Source organism: Hyaloscypha bicolor, assembly GCF_002865645.1.
Source record: "Hyaloscypha bicolor E unplaced genomic scaffold K444scaffold_53, whole genome shotgun sequence".
In the NCBI taxonomy this organism is placed as follows: domain Eukaryota; kingdom Fungi; phylum Ascomycota; class Leotiomycetes; order Helotiales; family Hyaloscyphaceae; genus Hyaloscypha; species Hyaloscypha bicolor.
The window spans coordinates 2921531-2937671 of record NW_020194555.1 but is presented as its reverse complement, the minus strand read 5'-3'; the positions used below and the strand labels follow the sequence as shown (position 1 = coordinate 2937671).

The following is a 16141-nucleotide window of genomic DNA, read 5'->3' as shown; positions in this document are numbered from 1 at the left end:
ACCTTATTCACGGAGGCATCTAACCTGCCACGCATCAGTGATTGGACATAATAGCCGTCATATCTTTTGAAACACCTTTGATGGTGACAAATTCTTCCAGCAGGCTTCCACTCGCCCAATATGGTGACAAAGGCCCCTCCTACCCAGGAGGAGCTTGCACAGGTGAGAAGAATGAGGGCTGAGAAACCTTATGTTTCGCCTGAGGTCGTGGCCGAAGGCGCAGCCAGGACCCCTAATCTTACACGGTTCATCATTGCGAAGCAGAGAAGACTCGAAACTCTTCAAAGCGAAGCATCTCCTGTCGGTCTCAGTTCACCAATCACAGGTTCAATTGCAAACCCATTTGAGGCGAAGGCACCGCCCAGAGGTGGTGGGTTGAAGGTACGTCTTATTGTACAAGAAGATGAATCCAAGCTGACTGCCAACAAGACACACTTTGCGACTGCAAGACTCATTGACGACAGGAATGCTTTTGTAGTTGTCGACGGATCCAATCTTTCGCTTCCACATACTCCTGTGACATCGCGTCAACCCAGTAGACGTTTTCCACGGGTGAAGGGCCGTCGGGATGTTTACGAGCCACCCGAAGACAATCCCGCCCCAGCGACAGCACCTGCCCAGGAGGCTCCCTCAGCACCAGACCAGAAGCGATCCGCAATTACATTGTACGCGGAACCAATTACCAGCAGTTTTCGCTTTCCAGATACTCCTTCTCCTCAGAGCAAGGAAACTCGAACACTAGAAGAGTGCTTGAAGGTGGCTCGTAAAGCATCTCAAGGTATCCCTAAGGAGTTCCACAACAATTCTCAGCATCCCGCGCAAAGTGCTTCTGGAAATAGAATCACCGGAGAAGGAACAGCAGAACCTCACGAACTCCCACTCAGCCCTCAGCAGTAAGTCCGTGTCCTGTCCTATTCCTATTTCATACCTCATTTTCTCGCTGTTTTTTGATCGGAGCAAATTGATTAATTGTTGGGCCTGACCTCCTCGTTGATAACCGCAACTTACTGATTATTTTTCCCTAGAGAAGAGCAGCTCACCGACCTTGATCTGGAGATTCTTCACCTCGGCGAGGACAACCATGAGTTTTCTCCTACAAATAATCGTAGCAGTCATAAGCGAGCTAGGAGTGCTATCCAAGGAAAGACCCACGATGATTCGAGACAATTCGCGAATGACGCAGATGGTAAAAGTGACGCACATTCAGAGCAGCCATTTTCTAAGAAACGAAGACGTTCAGGCCGCCAGATACCCAGTGTTGGGGTCCGAAAGCAAGCTTTACAGAAGCTCAACAGCACACGAACATCGAGAAAGAACCGCAAATCTGCTGGAGATGAAACAATATCTGCCGACAAACATGGCAAATCACCGAAGAAAAAGCGTAGACTACCAGTCAACGAGCTTGTGACCGTGGGTGAACGGCCTGGCACCTCGGACATCGAAGTGAATAGCAGTGAGGTCTATAATCTTGTACTTGAGAACTACTGCTGATGAACTTTCTTTGCGGCAGGCAGGCAGGTAGCGCTATCCCAGGATCCGATTTCTCAGCAGACGGACGATCAAGACTCGGATGCCAGCGAAAGAGAGCATTACAAGCCAGGCCTACGCGTGAAGATCAATATTCGTCCTCACAAAGGATTTGGAGCTATCGATATCTCTCTATTTCGTATGCCAGAGAACGAGAACCTTCCCTCTACGAGAAGTCATCTGCCACTCGTGCCTTCAGATGGATTTGAAGGGAAAGAGGCAGCACCAATTGGTCTCTATATGCCCGTGAAATGTCCTACTCGCCGACGAGAGTCATGTCAGAAAATAGCAATCAAACTTGGCGAGTTGACCCTCGTGCCTGAAAAACCTCTGGAAGCGGTTCCGGTTAAAATGTCACGACCCCTTCCAAGGAGGAAACAACGACACCGCGGAACAAATCCAACTTCCAATACTCATGCTGAGCCTCAAAATGTTTTAGGAGATGGGGGGCAAAGCGACGTAGCTGCTCAGCCTTCTGATTTTGAACAGCATTTGTCCGACATTGCCGAGGCTGAACATGATCAAAACCATATGCCGATAGACGGCCCGGGCGAAGAAATGGAAGCAGAGGTCAGTGTTTCCGAAGAACGTCGACCACCAACAAAGAATGTTCTCCAGGACTGGCACACACCAACTATTCCTAGTATCGGTGACTTGTCTGAAACGCCCGCACATCTAATTTCTCCACTGACACGTAAACAACCTGCTGTACATAACGATAGCCCAACAAGGGAAACTTTGCAGACATCGGAAACGTCAGACAGTCAAAGAGTTCGAGAGCTTCTCAGTGGTGTGGACGATGTCCGCATTTCTCGACAGTTGGTGGCTACGTCGATAAATAAGAAGACCCGGCTTCGTGCTAGAAAGGAGAGCCTTGAAGTTACGCAAGAATTGAGGATGGTTTCTGTGCAGAAACGGCCAAAAGATACTAGGCATGACAGCGAGAGTCCTGATGAGGAAGGGGACAGCGACAGAGAGAGCGCCGAGAGCTACTTAGAAGCTGAGAGTGAGAACGAAGATGCATCAGAGGATGAGGAAGAGCCTACAACAGAGGAAGACTCTGAGCAGGACAGAAACCATGATGAAGGAGGAGACGAAGAAGACGAAGAAGAATCACATGACGAAGAGGCGGTTGCTGAGAATGCTGATTCTGACAATACCCTTCAGGTTTCCGCTCAGGCTGGTGCCAAGGAGTTACACGGGCAGGCTGATATGTCTGTCAACCCAGAAGTCAGCAGAGCCGCACAAACCGGACACAATCTTCCCCAACCTGACCAGGAGAGCCAGGACACCCGTGCTGGAATTGTCCTAAACGCAGCCGAGGCTCTGAAAGAAGTTACTTCGCAAGCTTTGCAACAGTTGAAAGCCTCGCCTCGATGTCCGATGTCTCTACTAGGCACTGGCGGACAAGACACCAAAGACAACATGACCGCTGTGAAAGGACATAGCTCCCGACGAGACGAATTCCGCGCGGCGAATTCTGGATATCTTGATGATCCTGATGGCTCGTGGCGACCACGCCTCCCCGAAGCAAGTGGCTTGGTAATGGAAGTAGATGAGGACATTGTCGACAGCCCCACACCAGCACCCTCGCAAAACCGACAAGCTGTTCATCGCCGTATGTCGAGAAGGCGTTCAGGATTGGGAAGTCAGCAACTGACAGTGGTGCAATCTCGTCGAAATAGTCTAATACCCGAAAACGAACTTGCAAATGCATCTGATACCCAAGGCTCAATCGAGCTTGGTGACTCTCGCACGATCATCCGACGCGCACGACCTGACGAGGTTTCAGAGGCTGGAGAGAGCCAGCCAGAGATTCCTGAAACACAATTTTCATTCGTGCATCAGATGAGTTATATGGAGCGGGCATTAGGACAGTTGAGCTCGCCAGTTCAAAGACCAAGTCTGAGTCGAACGAAGTCCATGCCAGCGCACGTATTCTTTCTTCAACCAAAACAAGGTAGCGATACAATGTTGGCTGGAGGTATTACGGTGGCAGAGGCTTTCCAGCATACCGTCTCTCCAGTGAAAAGTGGAAGCCGTCTGCGAACTTCGCTGGGCGAGAGTCCAGGCCGCCAGGAGCAGAGCTTAAAGGCGTTGACCAGGCAGGCGAGTCTCAACTTAGGAACATTACCAGAAAGCGCACGGAAGAGAACTGTTTCTTTACAGTTCAAACCACCGTTCTTACCAAGCACACTGTAGAGAGGGCTTCATGGAAGATTTCCATTATATGATATTATCGGGGTCCGGCTGGAAGTGGAATCAAGAAAGATTTGCTTGGAAGTATGCTTTTATCTTGCAATAATACAGGAGGATTTTGGTGGAGCTAATGGCATGGGGGAGAGTGCCTTAACTAGCTGAGGATAATGCTATGATATGCTGGCGCCTGTATCCATAGAGAGCTCATCTTCACCAACGAACAAAAGATGCTACTAATAAACAACCTAGTTGCAACACTCATTGACTTACATTCGTCAACGTGAGCTGAGGAAATCTTTTGCCAAACCATCGTATGAGAAACCCCGCGAGGAGAAGCACAATGAGAGAGTCCCTGATCTTGGATATGCTCTAAGATGGATGACAGACTAGCCACCAATGAGTTTGCGCAGACTTCCGTCTTTTAAAGCTGAGGAAATATGACGTATTGGGCAAGGTTCTTCTGCGTGTGAGTGCTTTCATTGCTGTTTTGAGAAGTTTGATTTCATTTTCTTACCCCGTAACGCCGTGCTAAGTAGAGCAACTGACCAACCGTTTCGTACAATCATTTTGCCCCTTTTCCCTTGGCCTCCGTCTCACCAAGCTCCCTGATATAAACATGGGTCGCTCCCTCACCGGTGTAATCCTCTTGACCGTTCTCAAATCCAGGGCAAACACCAATAGCTAGGTACGTTCCATCGCTTGAAAATGCTACGGCCGCAACACTGGTTGGGTATTTCTGATACTGCCGGATTCTCCTCTTGGCAACAGCATCCCACAACGCAACTACACCGTCTCCTCCACCGGAAGCAAACGTTCCATGGATAGGATGGAAGGCCAAGGCATTGACAGGATAGACAATATCGGATCCATCGCCCTCAGGATCTGGCTGTCGGTGGCACTTGAAAGCGTATTTCCGCGCCTGTGATTCTGTAGAAGGATCGAACCACTCAACGGCCACTCGTCCCTCAATACTACTCGTAGCGTACCCATCGTCGTTCGGCATACAAGCCACAGCTCTTGTCATGAACTTCAGTGATGATTCTCGTTGTTGCCACGGCTTGAGTTCAGCGGTTGCTCCGTTTGCTTGCGAGGCTAACATGGCAGTAGCTTGTAGTTGGTAGATGTAGACAAGACGAGAGGACATGGCCACGACGAGTTTGGAGGCTGTGATTGAGAGTGAGTGTGGTTTCGCGGGTAGGGTAATCATAGTTGGCCCCCTCGAAAGGTCTTTGAGGTCGTGGAAGTGGAGAGTGGAATCCCACGATGCTGAGATGAGTAGCGCTGAGCCTTTATGAGTTCATGTTACTATAATTGAAGATGAGAACTCACAATGCTCTTTGCTGTAGACTACTGACTTGACCGGTGCTCCGTGTGTGCTCAGTACTGTCTGGTCACCCGTCTTAAGATTTATTCTAAAAAAAAAATGTCAGGATAAGTAACACAAATGTTGTTATAATTAAATACCTCTTCACTTGCCAGTCCATTCCAGCTGTGAAAGCTTCATTATCGTCGGTTCCGAAGCAAACATCGAGGACTGGTGCTCGGTGCTCATACTTCTCGATCAGCTTGCCGCCAGCTTCTTGATCTTGTGTATCATACAAGTAGACATGCTTATCCCAAGAAGAAACCAGCAATAGTGTGGGAGATTCGGGCGCGAACTTGAGGGAGGATACCGCGTCCGTGGGTGGTTGCGAAAGCTCGAATTGGATTGCTGTGCGAGGTTAGCACTGCTTTTATTTCTTGGATATGCAATGGAGCCAAACTAGACAGAAGGAACATACCCGGAGCCATCTTGCAATACTTCAATAAAATCACACAGGTGAGGAGAAAAGCAAAGTCAGATCAACTTTGTTTATTTTGCTTTCTGCCGAGCTCACCGCCTAAAAATCGCCAAAAGGGGAGGGCAACCAATGTTCTGGAAACATTTATTCACGCCGAACACCAAGACAACACAGATAATCAGACTCCGTACTTTGAAGACCAAAACCTCTGTGATCGAGGTCTACTCGTCCCATCAACGTCTACAACACGAAGCCTCGAGGGTTTCAGTCCTAACCAAATCACCATCACCCCACATTGCCCCTCACCTTGAATCTTCGACAGCAACCAGAGCTCCCGGACTCGCCACTATGCCGTTCGCACAGCTTGTGCTGGGCAGTCCTGGATCTGGAAAGAGTACTTATTGCAATGGGAGTATGCTTTTGCACCTCTCTACATCATGAACGGCTCTAACATGCCTCAGTGCAACAGTTCATGTCCGCAATAGGACGAAAATGCTCCGTAGTAAACCTCGATCCCGCGAATGATCATACAAGCTACCCGTGCGCAATAGATGTCCGGGATCTCATAAAACTAGAAGATATAATGGAAGAAGACGATTTAGGACCAAATGGAGCCGTGCTTTATGCGCTTGAGGAGCTAGAACATAATATGGAATGGTTGGAGGCTGGTCTGAGTGAGCTAGGAGAGGACTATGTGTTATTCGATTGTCCAGGACAAGTGGAGCTTTACACACATCATTCCTCACTACGGAACATCTTCTTCAGGTTACAAAAGCTGGGATACAGAGCATGCTTCCATTTGCCTCTTCATTGCGGTCCTTGCTGACTGAAGTAGCTTGTAGTCCTCCACCTTTCAGACTCGTATTGTCTGACACTCCCTTCACTCTACATATCCAATCTCATCCTATCTCTGCGAGCTATGCTGCAGATGGATCTCCCCCATCTTAATGTTCTTACAAAAGTCGACAAGCTCTCTACGTATTCTCCTCTCCCATTCAACCTCGATTTCTACACAGAAGTCCAAGACCTATCGTACCTGCTTCCACACCTCGAAGAGGAATCTTCGGCAATGCGTGGGTCGAAATTCGAAGGTCTGAATACAGCTATCGTCGAGCTTGTAGAAAGTTTCGGCTTGGTAGGATTCGAGACGTTGGCAGTAGAGGACAAAAGAAGTATGATGCATCTCCTGCAAGTTATAGACCGAGCTGGCGGATATGCGTTCGGTGGGGCCGAGGGAGCCAACGATACCGTATGGCAAGTCGCAATGCGAGAAGGCGTAACCACAATGGATGTCAAAGATGTCCAAGAGCGCTGGCTGGATGCGAAGGACGATTACGACGAGAAGGAGAGTAGAGAGTGGGCCGAGCAAGCCAAGATTCGAGACAAGGCCGAACCCGCAGCGGACTCTGAGATGGGGGACGACGATGAACTGGGGAATATGCCGATACCTGCTGGTGGAAGCGGTATAAAAGTAGTTAGGAAGAACCAATGATGCCCCTCATCCATCACCGTCACTGTCTTCTTCGTCCTCGCTGTCTGACCTGTCCACCACCAACACGCCTTTCTCTTTCGTAGTCTCCGCTCCCGCGCCTCCAAATATGTAATCGAGTGTCGAATCGCTCTTCTCGCCAATTTCCCGTCTGGCTTTCAAGATCAGCTCCCTGGCTCTCCGAATAGCTTCCTCCTCTGCCTTCCTAATTGTCCCGCTAACTCGCACTACTCTAAACACACAGTTCTTGCCGTCCTTGACAGGGACAGAAGTCATGAGTGATAATGCCGCCCAAGCAAGCTTATAATATGCCCGCGAAACTCGGAGGATGAAAGTCGAGGTCGCCGGAGAAAGATACTTCACTGAAAGGCGAATAAATCAGCAGAGTTTCTAACTTGGCCTACATGAACTTCGTAATTACCATTAAGACTCTCGGAAATAGCTCCAGATCCGTAATCTCCAAATACGTCCGCGATTTCTGCTTTCAGCCCCTTCAGCAGAGCTCCGGCTGTGAAGGCGTCTGTCGTTGGCTGATTGAATTCCACAATATCCGGGACTTTGGTCTTCCCTTTGCGGTCCTCTAGTTCAGGGTACAGGATATTGACCAGTAAATACCGGTTTTTGAGTCGGACCATTGTTGTTGTGGTTGTGAGATGCTGGCGTCGCGCCTTGCAGAGAAAAAAGTTGGGGAAGACGCGAGGCTGGGGAACCTTTTTGAATGAAATCTCGAGGCAAGCCAGCCGAGCATCATGTTTCAATGTACCAGGCTTTCTCCAGACAAAGACAATGTCGACTTTGAAAGCTGCAATACTGATAGTTTCTACTACTGCCTCGAAGGACCCTTCAGTTGATTCATCAGGTGGGATCTTGAAGGACGTCTTTGAGCAAGAGGGAGGAGGGAAATGGGAGGTGGTCGACACGAAGATTGTTGGAGATGAGGTGCTTGATATTCAACGGAGTATCATGAATTGGGCTAATCAAGAGGATGGGGTCAATCTTATTGTTTCTACGGGTGGTACAGGCTTTGCAGTTCATGATAGTACTCCTGAGGTTGGTAACTTTCTAGAGGGTTCGAGGAAAGAGATGCTCATGAATCTCAGGCTGTTACCCCTCTCCTACATAAGCATGCACCAGGACTTGTTCATGGGATGCTTGCGGCCTCATATGCAGTCACTCCTTGTGAGATTCGGATTTCTCTTGTTTTCGAAGCCAGCTGACAAGTCCAGTTGCCCTCATGTCACGGCCAGTGGCTGGGGTCCGAAACAAGACCATAATCATCACTCTGCCGGGGTCTCCAAAAGGGGCCAAGGAGAATCTGCAGTCTGTGTTGAGATTGCTACCTCATGCATGCCTTCAAGCGGCAGGGGCAGACTCGAGATCCCTTCATGCCGGAGGTGTGAGAAAGCTGGAGAACGAAGCTGGAGTTAGCTCAACATCTGGCCACCAACCACACTTCCATAGTCACGGTCACTCGCATGGGCACTCGCATGGTCACGGATATGGTCATGCTCATTCAATGCCAGTTAGACACACATCTTCCGAGGAGAACCCCAAGTCAAATGATCCAAGCCTGGGGCCAACAAGACGAAATCGTTCTTCGCCTTACCCCATGTTATCAGTTGACGAAGCCATCAAACTCATCAAAGAGCAAACACCTCTGCCGCAAATTGTAGAAGCCAAAGTCGATGGAAATCTGGTCGGATCCGTCCTGGCAGATGATGTCACGGCTGGGGAGGCTGTTCCGGCGTATCGAGCGAGTATTGTGGATGGCTATGCGGTGATTGCTCCAGAAGAAGGCGGCTCGAGCAAAGGAACATTTCCCGTGGTATCAGTATCTCATGCTACCCCTGGCGAAATTCCTCCTCTAGAACGAAGTCAAATCGCCAGAATTACGACTGGTGCACCACTTCCACCTGGTGCAACGTCAGTAGTAATGGTGGAAGACACCGTCCTGAAGACTATGACTGAGGATGGCAAAGAAGAGAAAGAGATCGAGATCCTCGCCGAAAACGTGAACCCAGGAGAGAATGTCCGAGAGATTGGAAGTGATATCAAGAAAGGGGAAATAATTCTGCATAAAGGAGAAGAGATCTCAGCAATCGGTGGAGAACTCGGATTACTTGCATCAGTCGGCAAGGCAGAAGTCTTGGTTTACAAACGACCGGTCGTAGGCGTGCTCTCAACTGGAGATGAGATTGTGGAACACAGCAGACCCGGCGAGCTGCGTCTAGGAGAAGTTCGAGATTGCAATCGACCAACTCTGCTGTCCGCGGTGCGGGGTCATGGTTTTGAAGCTGTTGATCTCGGTGTTGCGAAAGACAAGCCCGGGGATCTTGAGCAGACGCTGCGAGATGGACTCCGTAAGGTTGATGTTATCATCACCTCGGGTGGAGTATCCATGGGTGAGCTCGATCTGTTAAAACCGACGATTGAGCGATCTCTGGGGGGCACGATTCACTTCGGACGCGTCTCGATGAAACCTGGAAAGCCAACGACTTTCGCAACCGTGCCGGTGAAGAATAACAGCGGAGAAAGAGCTTCAAAGGTCATATTTTCCTTACCTGGTAATCCTGTATCAGCTGTGGTGACATTTCACCTCTTCGTCTTGCCTTCTTTGCATCATGCTTCTGGAATTTCTCCAGCAGGGTTGCCCAGAGTATTGGTAACCTTGGACCACGAGTTTTGTCTTGACCCTCAGCGAGCAAAGTATCACCGTTCCATTGTGACTCTGGGCAAGGATGGGCTTATGCATGCTAGTAGCACTGGCGGGCAACGAAGCTCGAGAGTTGGAAGCCTGAAGAGCGCGAATGCTTTGCTTTGCCTTCCAACCGGCAAGACATCATTGCCGAAAGGAGCGACCGTTGAAGCTCTGTTGATGGGGAGAATGAAGACGGAATTTGATGCTTTGTAATATAGCATGAATGAAAACTTCAAATCTTGAAGTCTGTTGAAGCTTAATAGGAAGGGGCGTTCGAGCAATCGTCGTGGTTTTGTCCTTCCTGACTCCTCTACGCGTACTTTCCTTCAATAATCGCCCTCCAACGCGTATTTGAATCCCGCTTAGGAATTCGATGTCTCCCCTGGACACTTCCCCTGAACACCTTCGAGCAGCAGCTCAAACAAACCCCAACACTGGCGCCATGTGCGAATTCGGCTACTTCATTTACAATGGATGCCACCATCGATTCATTGAAATCACCAGCTACTGCTCACCGGTACTGTGGAAAGCGGGTATGACGGGGAAGTTGATTCCGTGCAAGGAAGTGATATACACGAACATGTTCTACAACTTCAACACAGTCTTTACGGCTTTCACTAGGCCCAGAGGCGACAGGAAACCACGATGGTGGAGAGGAAAGTCGGGATTTTGCAGGAAATGTGAGGATGAGTTTAAGGTGACTGCCCTTTACCCTTCTTTGCGCTATCCCAACCCATCCACCGTTCTCAACAGGCTTCGCTAGCCAGTGACTCTTCACCAGTGGGGAATTGTATTGAAATTGAGGCGCTGACCTCGCAATCAGATGCCCAAAACAATCCACAATGAAACACAGAACGGAATTCCGATGACGATCATCCGAAAGGACGGAAAGGGAGAGAAGGAAGCAAAGGAAGAATTGGATTTGAACCAAATATGGCCACCGCGCAATTTTGATTCGACTTACAACCCTTTTTTCAGTCCTCTGAAACGCGGCCACCTCCCACAGCCAGAATTCGATCACCCATTCATCTACACACCATACGTCAATCGAACGGTTTCTGACCTCCTCCAAATCGCCGATCAATCTTCCGAAGAACACCAGGATCGCCGCCACCTATACTATCCACCGAACCTTGAGCTCTACGATTCCAATCGTCAGTTATCTCAATGGTGTTCGTGCGCTCATTACATGGGTATCCCATTGGAGAGCTGTTCCAACCCGTACTTGACAAACAATGGCGGCTTGACGTTGGCAGACAGATCTTATATTCAACATGGTTTGAAATTGGGTTGGGAGGTGGAGTATATCTGGAGGTAAGCAGTCCGAAAGGTATGGAGAAAGGGACCAATTGCTAATTTTCTGGAACAGGAAGAAGTTCAGGATGAGGGGAATGGACTTCGAGTCTTTCAAGCGCTTTGCGCCAGCAGGAGAAACCCTCCCATCTATGAGCAATGGCTCAGGACGGGAATGATAGACGATTCGACCGGCGGCTCCATTCTGTACTATGATAGCATGGAACTTAATCGCATGAAAAAAGGGCCGGTACAAACTGGTCTTGCGTCGCATTAGAAATATACATACGTTCTCAGCACCAATCCGTTGTAATGCAACATTCCAAAGCCCTAATGTCTACCTGAACGCCTCGCCCTACCACTTTGCCAATATACACGACAAACCCTTTGGATGTCTTCGTTCGCCAACAAGTCGTAGTCCTTTCATCTTCCCTATCCATCTGCTCCTTGGAACTCCAAAGCCTTGGAAGATACCAATAACCCGATGATCAAGCCAAACAGTCCGAGAACAGAGCTGAAGATTTCAATGACGAGAATCTTGACGAATCTACAGCGCAATATTAGTGATCACCCTATTCGAGGGCTTCATCGAAACTCACAAACTCGGATCAGCAGCATCAGCCAGCGCTGCGCCACTACCATTGATCCCCACAGACACACCACAGATCAAATTACACATCCCCACTGTTAAGCCAGCCCAGAACAACGCATATCCAGTGTAGTAGTTGCTTCCTGAATACAGAGCATCCCCTTGTACGAATTTGAGCTTTGCCGAGAAGACAATGGACATGATGACGCCGTAAATGGCGACAACTTCGCAGAAGATGATGGAGATGAGGTTCTTCGTTCGGATGCGAGGGGCGCGGACACCACCACCGATAATCGATGAGCCTGTTATCAAGATTCCCCTGTGATTTGATCAGAGACAGATATGTTGGGCAAGAGATGTGTTTACCATGCAGCTCCAACGACTGACAATCCAATGCAAAGTCCGATGCCTAAACTTGCCCAAGCGTGAGGTGATACGTCTTCGAGGAATTGTCCGACCTAGCCCCAACATCAGTCTCCATTCCCACACAGTCTTCAAGCGTTGAACATACATTAAAAGCTTCTCCGTCGCCAGTAAAGAGCATATCTGCGAAGGTCAGTCTCGTCTTTAACCTAGAATCCTCATCTTACAAGCTCCGACTACAGCCAATGCCGTGGTAGCACTACCAACTCCATATCTTAAACTCATCTTGCCGCCAGAATTGGATTTCGGATTGGTGATCTCGAGATATCGTCGTCTTGACAGCTCAAGGTTGTCAAGCATCGCGAAGCTCAACCGAGCTAGGCTTCCACAAATTCACTAGCGCCTGCTGACTCATTCTTCCAGGCATATCTGGTGTATCAAGAAGTTCACGACAAAGAAGAACTTCGACTCTACAACGTCGTCTCGCCCCCAGCACAACCATCATGGCGGCGACCGGACAGTCCTTTTACGAGCTCTATCGCCGTAGCAGGTACTGTGCCTTTGCTCTACAAGCCGGTTTGCTACCATGTACTGACTGAGAGACCTTTAGCATCGGCATGGCGCTCACGGACACCCTCGACGACTTGATCAGCGAGCGTCGCATTGAGCCCCAACTCGCGATGAAGATCCTGGCGAACTTCGATCGCAGCATCACTGAGGTATTAGCCGATAAAGTGAAGGCGAGGTTGACGTTCAAGGTATGTGGGCCCTGGTGGGGAATGAGGAGAAGGGAAGCGGCGAGGCTAACAGGGCAAAGGGTCATCTTGATACGTACCGTTTCTGCGACGAGGTCTGGACCTTCCTGATAAAGGACGTCACTTTCAAGATGGAGAACTCGAGTCAGACGGTGCAGGCGGACAAGGTCAAGATCGTGAGCTGCAACAGCAAACGGCCTGGAGATCCTCAATAGCTAGGACATTCCACAACCTTACATTATCGATCTGGGATCGCAGTGCCTTCTATGCTGCAGCAGGATGTTCTTTATTCATGCGCGATATGCCTGCGCCATTTTCTAGAGTCACCGATTATTCCTCAGAAGTGAGATGGTGACATGAGGGCTCTGGCAGAGTTATGGTACGGTGTTCCGGGTAGGAGGCGTTCATAAAGGTCAAGGACAAGGCAAAGAATGAACCCAGAGATAGAGACAATACGTCTTGGGAAAAGATATCACAGACTGCCGTCAATCAAAACGCTGATCTTATAGCACGTTCTGCTCTACTTGCGGCTGACTCGCGGGGTAAAGGCGCAACGAAGCCATGAAAATGAGATTAATATGCAGGTCCTCATGCAAATAGATGTGAAGGCCTTTTCCATCTGCACCTGAATTCAACGTAAAGGCAAGATTATGCCAGTCAGTTTCAGGCCCTTTCTTACCCCTTAAAACCAATCCTTCGGGCCGCTCAACAACCGAGCTCCGTCCCGCGCCCTTAAAAACTTGATACCAGCACACTTCACCAAGCACACCCAATCCACGCTTCACACAATACGAGACAAGCTGCTCCTAGCATCACCTTCGTCTAAACGCCCTGCACCAAACTAGCAATAGTACACTTTTACAAACAAACACGTAGCAGAAGACATGCTGCGCCAACGAGCACCTAAAAGCAAGAAAGACAGCGTGACCACCACACCAGGTGCCACGCAACCCACCGCATCCTCCAATACAGGGGCAATATCAACGAGCAGACACGCCACAATGGACGCGGCTGATGATCCGCGGCAACCCCTGCTTGGTGCCAGGGACGACGCTGCTTTATCTCAACGACACCTCTCATCTCCGCCATCTCAAGATCATCCTTCTGACGAAGAGAGACCTGAGGACGACGACCAGGCAAAGAAGATGGAGAATCTGAGCAGGAAGAGCCAATGGATTGTTCTGGCGCTGGCCAGCGGTGCATGCGCGGCTTTCAACGGGGTATTTGCTAAGTTGTACGTCATTTCACTTCTCTTTTCCGCGGTTCCGATTACGGCAAATCAGCGGAAGGAGAAGATATACTTCTTCTCAGCTAAAGGTTTGATGGAAGGGTCGAAGGCTAGTGACTCTTTACATTGTCCCTTTTCCTGAGACCTGTACCTGCACCGTTGATATGGTACCTGTGCAGGCGGAAGGTGACATTCTCGTCTCTCCCGGTTGGCTGACTTGGATTGATACCCAGAACCACGACAGAACTTACAACTAGCTTTGCGACCTGGGTCGCGAATCTTATTGGTTTATCAAATATCGAGGGAGGTGTTGAGGTCGTTGTTCGTGCTGTATGTTCTCTCTCTTCTCATCTACTCTTTATTCTTGTTCCGTCTCATCTCCGGAATGACCAGGATTTCAACTCACTTACACCGGATGGCTACATACCTCTTTCGCACTAATCATGCACCCTTTCGCTTCATTGCAAGGTCTTTATGCATCAGTTCAGTTCTGATCATCGTATTCAATAGATGTTCTTCGGCCTAAATCTCATCTTCAACGGCATAATGTGGACACTCTTCACCAAAGCTCTCGCCAGAGGTACTTCAACAACGCAAGTCAGCATCCTCAATACCTCGTCAAACTTCATGATCACCGCTGTTCTCGGTTGGATGATCTTCTCTGAATCTCTACCGCCGCTTTGGTTTGTGGGTGCTGCGTTGTTGGTCGCGGGCAACGTGATCATTGGTCGGAGAGAAGAGGGCGAGGAGAAAGGAAAGGGGGATGAGCAGGCGAGGGCTGAGCATGGCGAGGCGGGTAACGAGGAATCTGAAGGCTTGCTTGTTGGTGAGGAGTTGGACGATCTTGATGAGTTGGAGCTCGAGAGGAAGAAGAGAGAGGAAGAGGATGTACTTCAGTTGGATCTAGAGGAAGAGAATCATGGCAGGAGTGGCAGGACGTTGATTTGATACGACAGAATGAGACATAGAGGCATTTTGGGCGTGTGATACCCACCATAGATGTGAAAAATCCCATATTCAAGTCATCCTTTTACAGTTACCTATTTCAGATAGCGAGGCCCATGACTGAAATGTGCAAGTCTGTCTCATCTGTCAAGTGGCATCAAATCCTTGGAAGCATTTAGGCGGGCATTTAAACACGCTTTGCGGTCAAATGACCCAATGCATATTCGAAGAGCGAATTGTTCGCATTCACCTCACCTGCAGAATCCTGGAGTCAACCTCGAGGTCTCGACCTTTCATCAACCAACACCACAGTCCCCAAATCACCTCCTCGATCCGATCAACGGAACTGCGACCATTATTCAATCACCCAACTAGTACCGAACAACGGCGGCTCAATTTTCCTCAGCGGTTGGTACATCGAAGGTCGGTGCAACAGGATATTCTGACAAGCCTCCTGGCCGAGACACTGCTCAAGATCATATCGCAACCTCCGTCAAAAAACTGTCTCGACCTCGCACAATCATGTCAATTCCTCCACAACTTCGTCAAGCTCAGTGCGGGTAGGATCTGCAACGAAGCTATCCGAAGGCACTTTCTCAATGAAGCTGCGCCATTGAAGTCAGAGCTAGAGGCTGAATAGTTGGTTTCTATGCATACTCGAGTCAGCGCAGAGGAAGGACGTATCCAAGAGCTTCACTTCGACCATGAGGTCATGCTCTACAAGTTGCTGCTTTCGAGGCCTACCCCAGGCTGTGACCTTCCCTCTCACAGTTTCGCAAAGCAGTTGCCTTCAGTCTACTGGGAGAGGTTAAGCCAAATGGTAAATCACACCTCAAGGTCAGCTCTCCGGGTCCACAACACCTCTATTTTCTGGAACAAGGTCTACTTGTAGTTGGTGCGGGAGACTTTCAATTCAAATCGGCCAAATCGCGAAGGAAGCAGTAGTAGTGGACAGCGATACTTCTTCGATCTTCAAGACTGGTTGGTGTTTGAGGCATCTCCCAGGCGGCCGCACTCGTTGTGGTACTTCTTGCAGCGCTTTGATATAGTGGATGTGAAGGATCAAAAAAGCTTGATGCTACCTCGAACTTCTAAAGAGAAGTTCCGGGGGAGCTGATTTGGTTTTACGGTTTTGACAGGCTGCGGTTTGTTAGAGATGAGGAGTGAAAGAACTTGCCATTGCTACTCTGGGAATAGATGGTTGGATCCATTGATTTTAGGAGGTTGGGACAGTAGTTAGTAGTGCTTTTCTCGGCCATCACTGAAAGAGGGAT

General features: G+C 49.3%; 9 protein-coding genes across 9 annotated transcripts; 6 read left to right on the top strand and 3 right to left on the bottom strand.

Moving 5' to 3' along the window:
• Positions 1 to 120: 120 nt before the first annotated feature.
• Positions 121 to 3729, top strand: K444DRAFT_627707 (uncharacterized protein; the record flags this gene model as incomplete). The annotated part of the gene is made up of 4 exons (XM_024882834.1): positions 121 to 381; positions 430 to 893; positions 1026 to 1453; positions 1511 to 3729. The coding sequence occupies 4 exons, from the start codon at positions 121 to 123 to the stop codon at positions 3727 to 3729; spliced, it is 3372 nt and encodes a 1123-aa protein (XP_024739743.1).
• Positions 3730 to 4186: 457 nt separating this feature from the next.
• On the bottom strand, positions 4187 to 5538 carry K444DRAFT_610859 (mitotic checkpoint protein-like protein BUB3). Its single transcript, XM_024879835.1, has 4 exons — positions 5508 to 5538; positions 5191 to 5437; positions 5056 to 5138; positions 4187 to 5007 (listed from the first exon to the last, which is right to left on the bottom strand). Exons 1-4 carry the CDS (start codon positions 5515 to 5517, stop codon positions 4289 to 4291), a joined length of 1059 nt encoding a protein of 352 aa, XP_024739742.1. The 5' UTR covers positions 5518 to 5538; the 3' UTR covers positions 4187 to 4288.
• A 122-nt stretch (positions 5539 to 5660) lies between these two features.
• On the top strand, positions 5661 to 6999 carry K444DRAFT_586229 (Atpbd1b protein; the record flags this gene model as incomplete). Its single annotated transcript, XM_024877964.1, has 3 exons — positions 5661 to 5919; positions 5969 to 6322; positions 6350 to 6999. Exons 1-3 carry the CDS (start codon positions 5856 to 5858, stop codon positions 6997 to 6999), a joined length of 1068 nt encoding a protein of 355 aa, XP_024739741.1. The 5' UTR covers positions 5661 to 5855.
• Positions 7000 to 7146: 147 nt separating this feature from the next.
• K444DRAFT_511400 (uncharacterized protein) lies at positions 7147 to 7631 on the bottom strand (the record flags this gene model as incomplete). The annotated part of the gene is made up of 2 exons (XM_024873461.1): positions 7147 to 7358; positions 7418 to 7631. Coding segments are annotated over 2 exons (426 nt in total), but the record flags the coding sequence as incomplete, so codon positions are not given.
• A 105-nt stretch (positions 7632 to 7736) lies between these two features.
• Positions 7737 to 9907, top strand: K444DRAFT_586225 (uncharacterized protein; the record flags this gene model as incomplete). Its single annotated transcript, XM_024877963.1, has 3 exons — positions 7737 to 8046; positions 8097 to 8175; positions 8223 to 9907. The coding sequence occupies exons 1-3, from the start codon at positions 7783 to 7785 to the stop codon at positions 9905 to 9907; spliced, it is 2028 nt and encodes a 675-aa protein (XP_024739739.1). The 5' UTR covers positions 7737 to 7782.
• An 80-nt stretch (positions 9908 to 9987) lies between these two features.
• On the top strand, positions 9988 to 11319 carry K444DRAFT_351314 (uncharacterized protein). The gene is made up of 3 exons (XM_024872106.1): positions 9988 to 10391; positions 10518 to 11008; positions 11064 to 11319. The coding sequence occupies exons 1-3, from the start codon at positions 10068 to 10070 to the stop codon at positions 11164 to 11166; spliced, it is 918 nt and encodes a 305-aa protein (XP_024739738.1). The 5' UTR covers positions 9988 to 10067; the 3' UTR covers positions 11167 to 11319.
• Positions 11320 to 11419: 100 nt separating this feature from the next.
• On the bottom strand, positions 11420 to 12224 carry K444DRAFT_642007 (F1F0 ATP synthase subunit C; the record flags this gene model as incomplete). Its single annotated transcript, XM_024884689.1, has 5 exons — positions 11420 to 11534; positions 11587 to 11895; positions 11943 to 12034; positions 12088 to 12122; positions 12167 to 12224. The coding sequence occupies 5 exons, from the start codon at positions 12222 to 12224 to the stop codon at positions 11420 to 11422; spliced, it is 609 nt and encodes a 202-aa protein (XP_024739737.1).
• Positions 12225 to 12442: 218 nt separating this feature from the next.
• On the top strand, positions 12443 to 12909 carry K444DRAFT_642006 (transcription initiation factor-like protein IIA gamma chain; the record flags this gene model as incomplete). The annotated part of the gene is made up of 3 exons (XM_024884688.1): positions 12443 to 12489; positions 12550 to 12697; positions 12757 to 12909. The coding sequence occupies 3 exons, from the start codon at positions 12443 to 12445 to the stop codon at positions 12907 to 12909; spliced, it is 348 nt and encodes a 115-aa protein (XP_024739736.1).
• A 563-nt stretch (positions 12910 to 13472) lies between these two features.
• K444DRAFT_651744 (uncharacterized protein) lies at positions 13473 to 14979 on the top strand. Its single transcript, XM_024885736.1, has 3 exons — positions 13473 to 13928; positions 14156 to 14252; positions 14433 to 14979. Exons 1-3 carry the CDS (start codon positions 13579 to 13581, stop codon positions 14868 to 14870), a joined length of 885 nt encoding a protein of 294 aa, XP_024739735.1. The 5' UTR covers positions 13473 to 13578; the 3' UTR covers positions 14871 to 14979.
• Positions 14980 to 16141: the final 1162 nt, after the last annotated feature.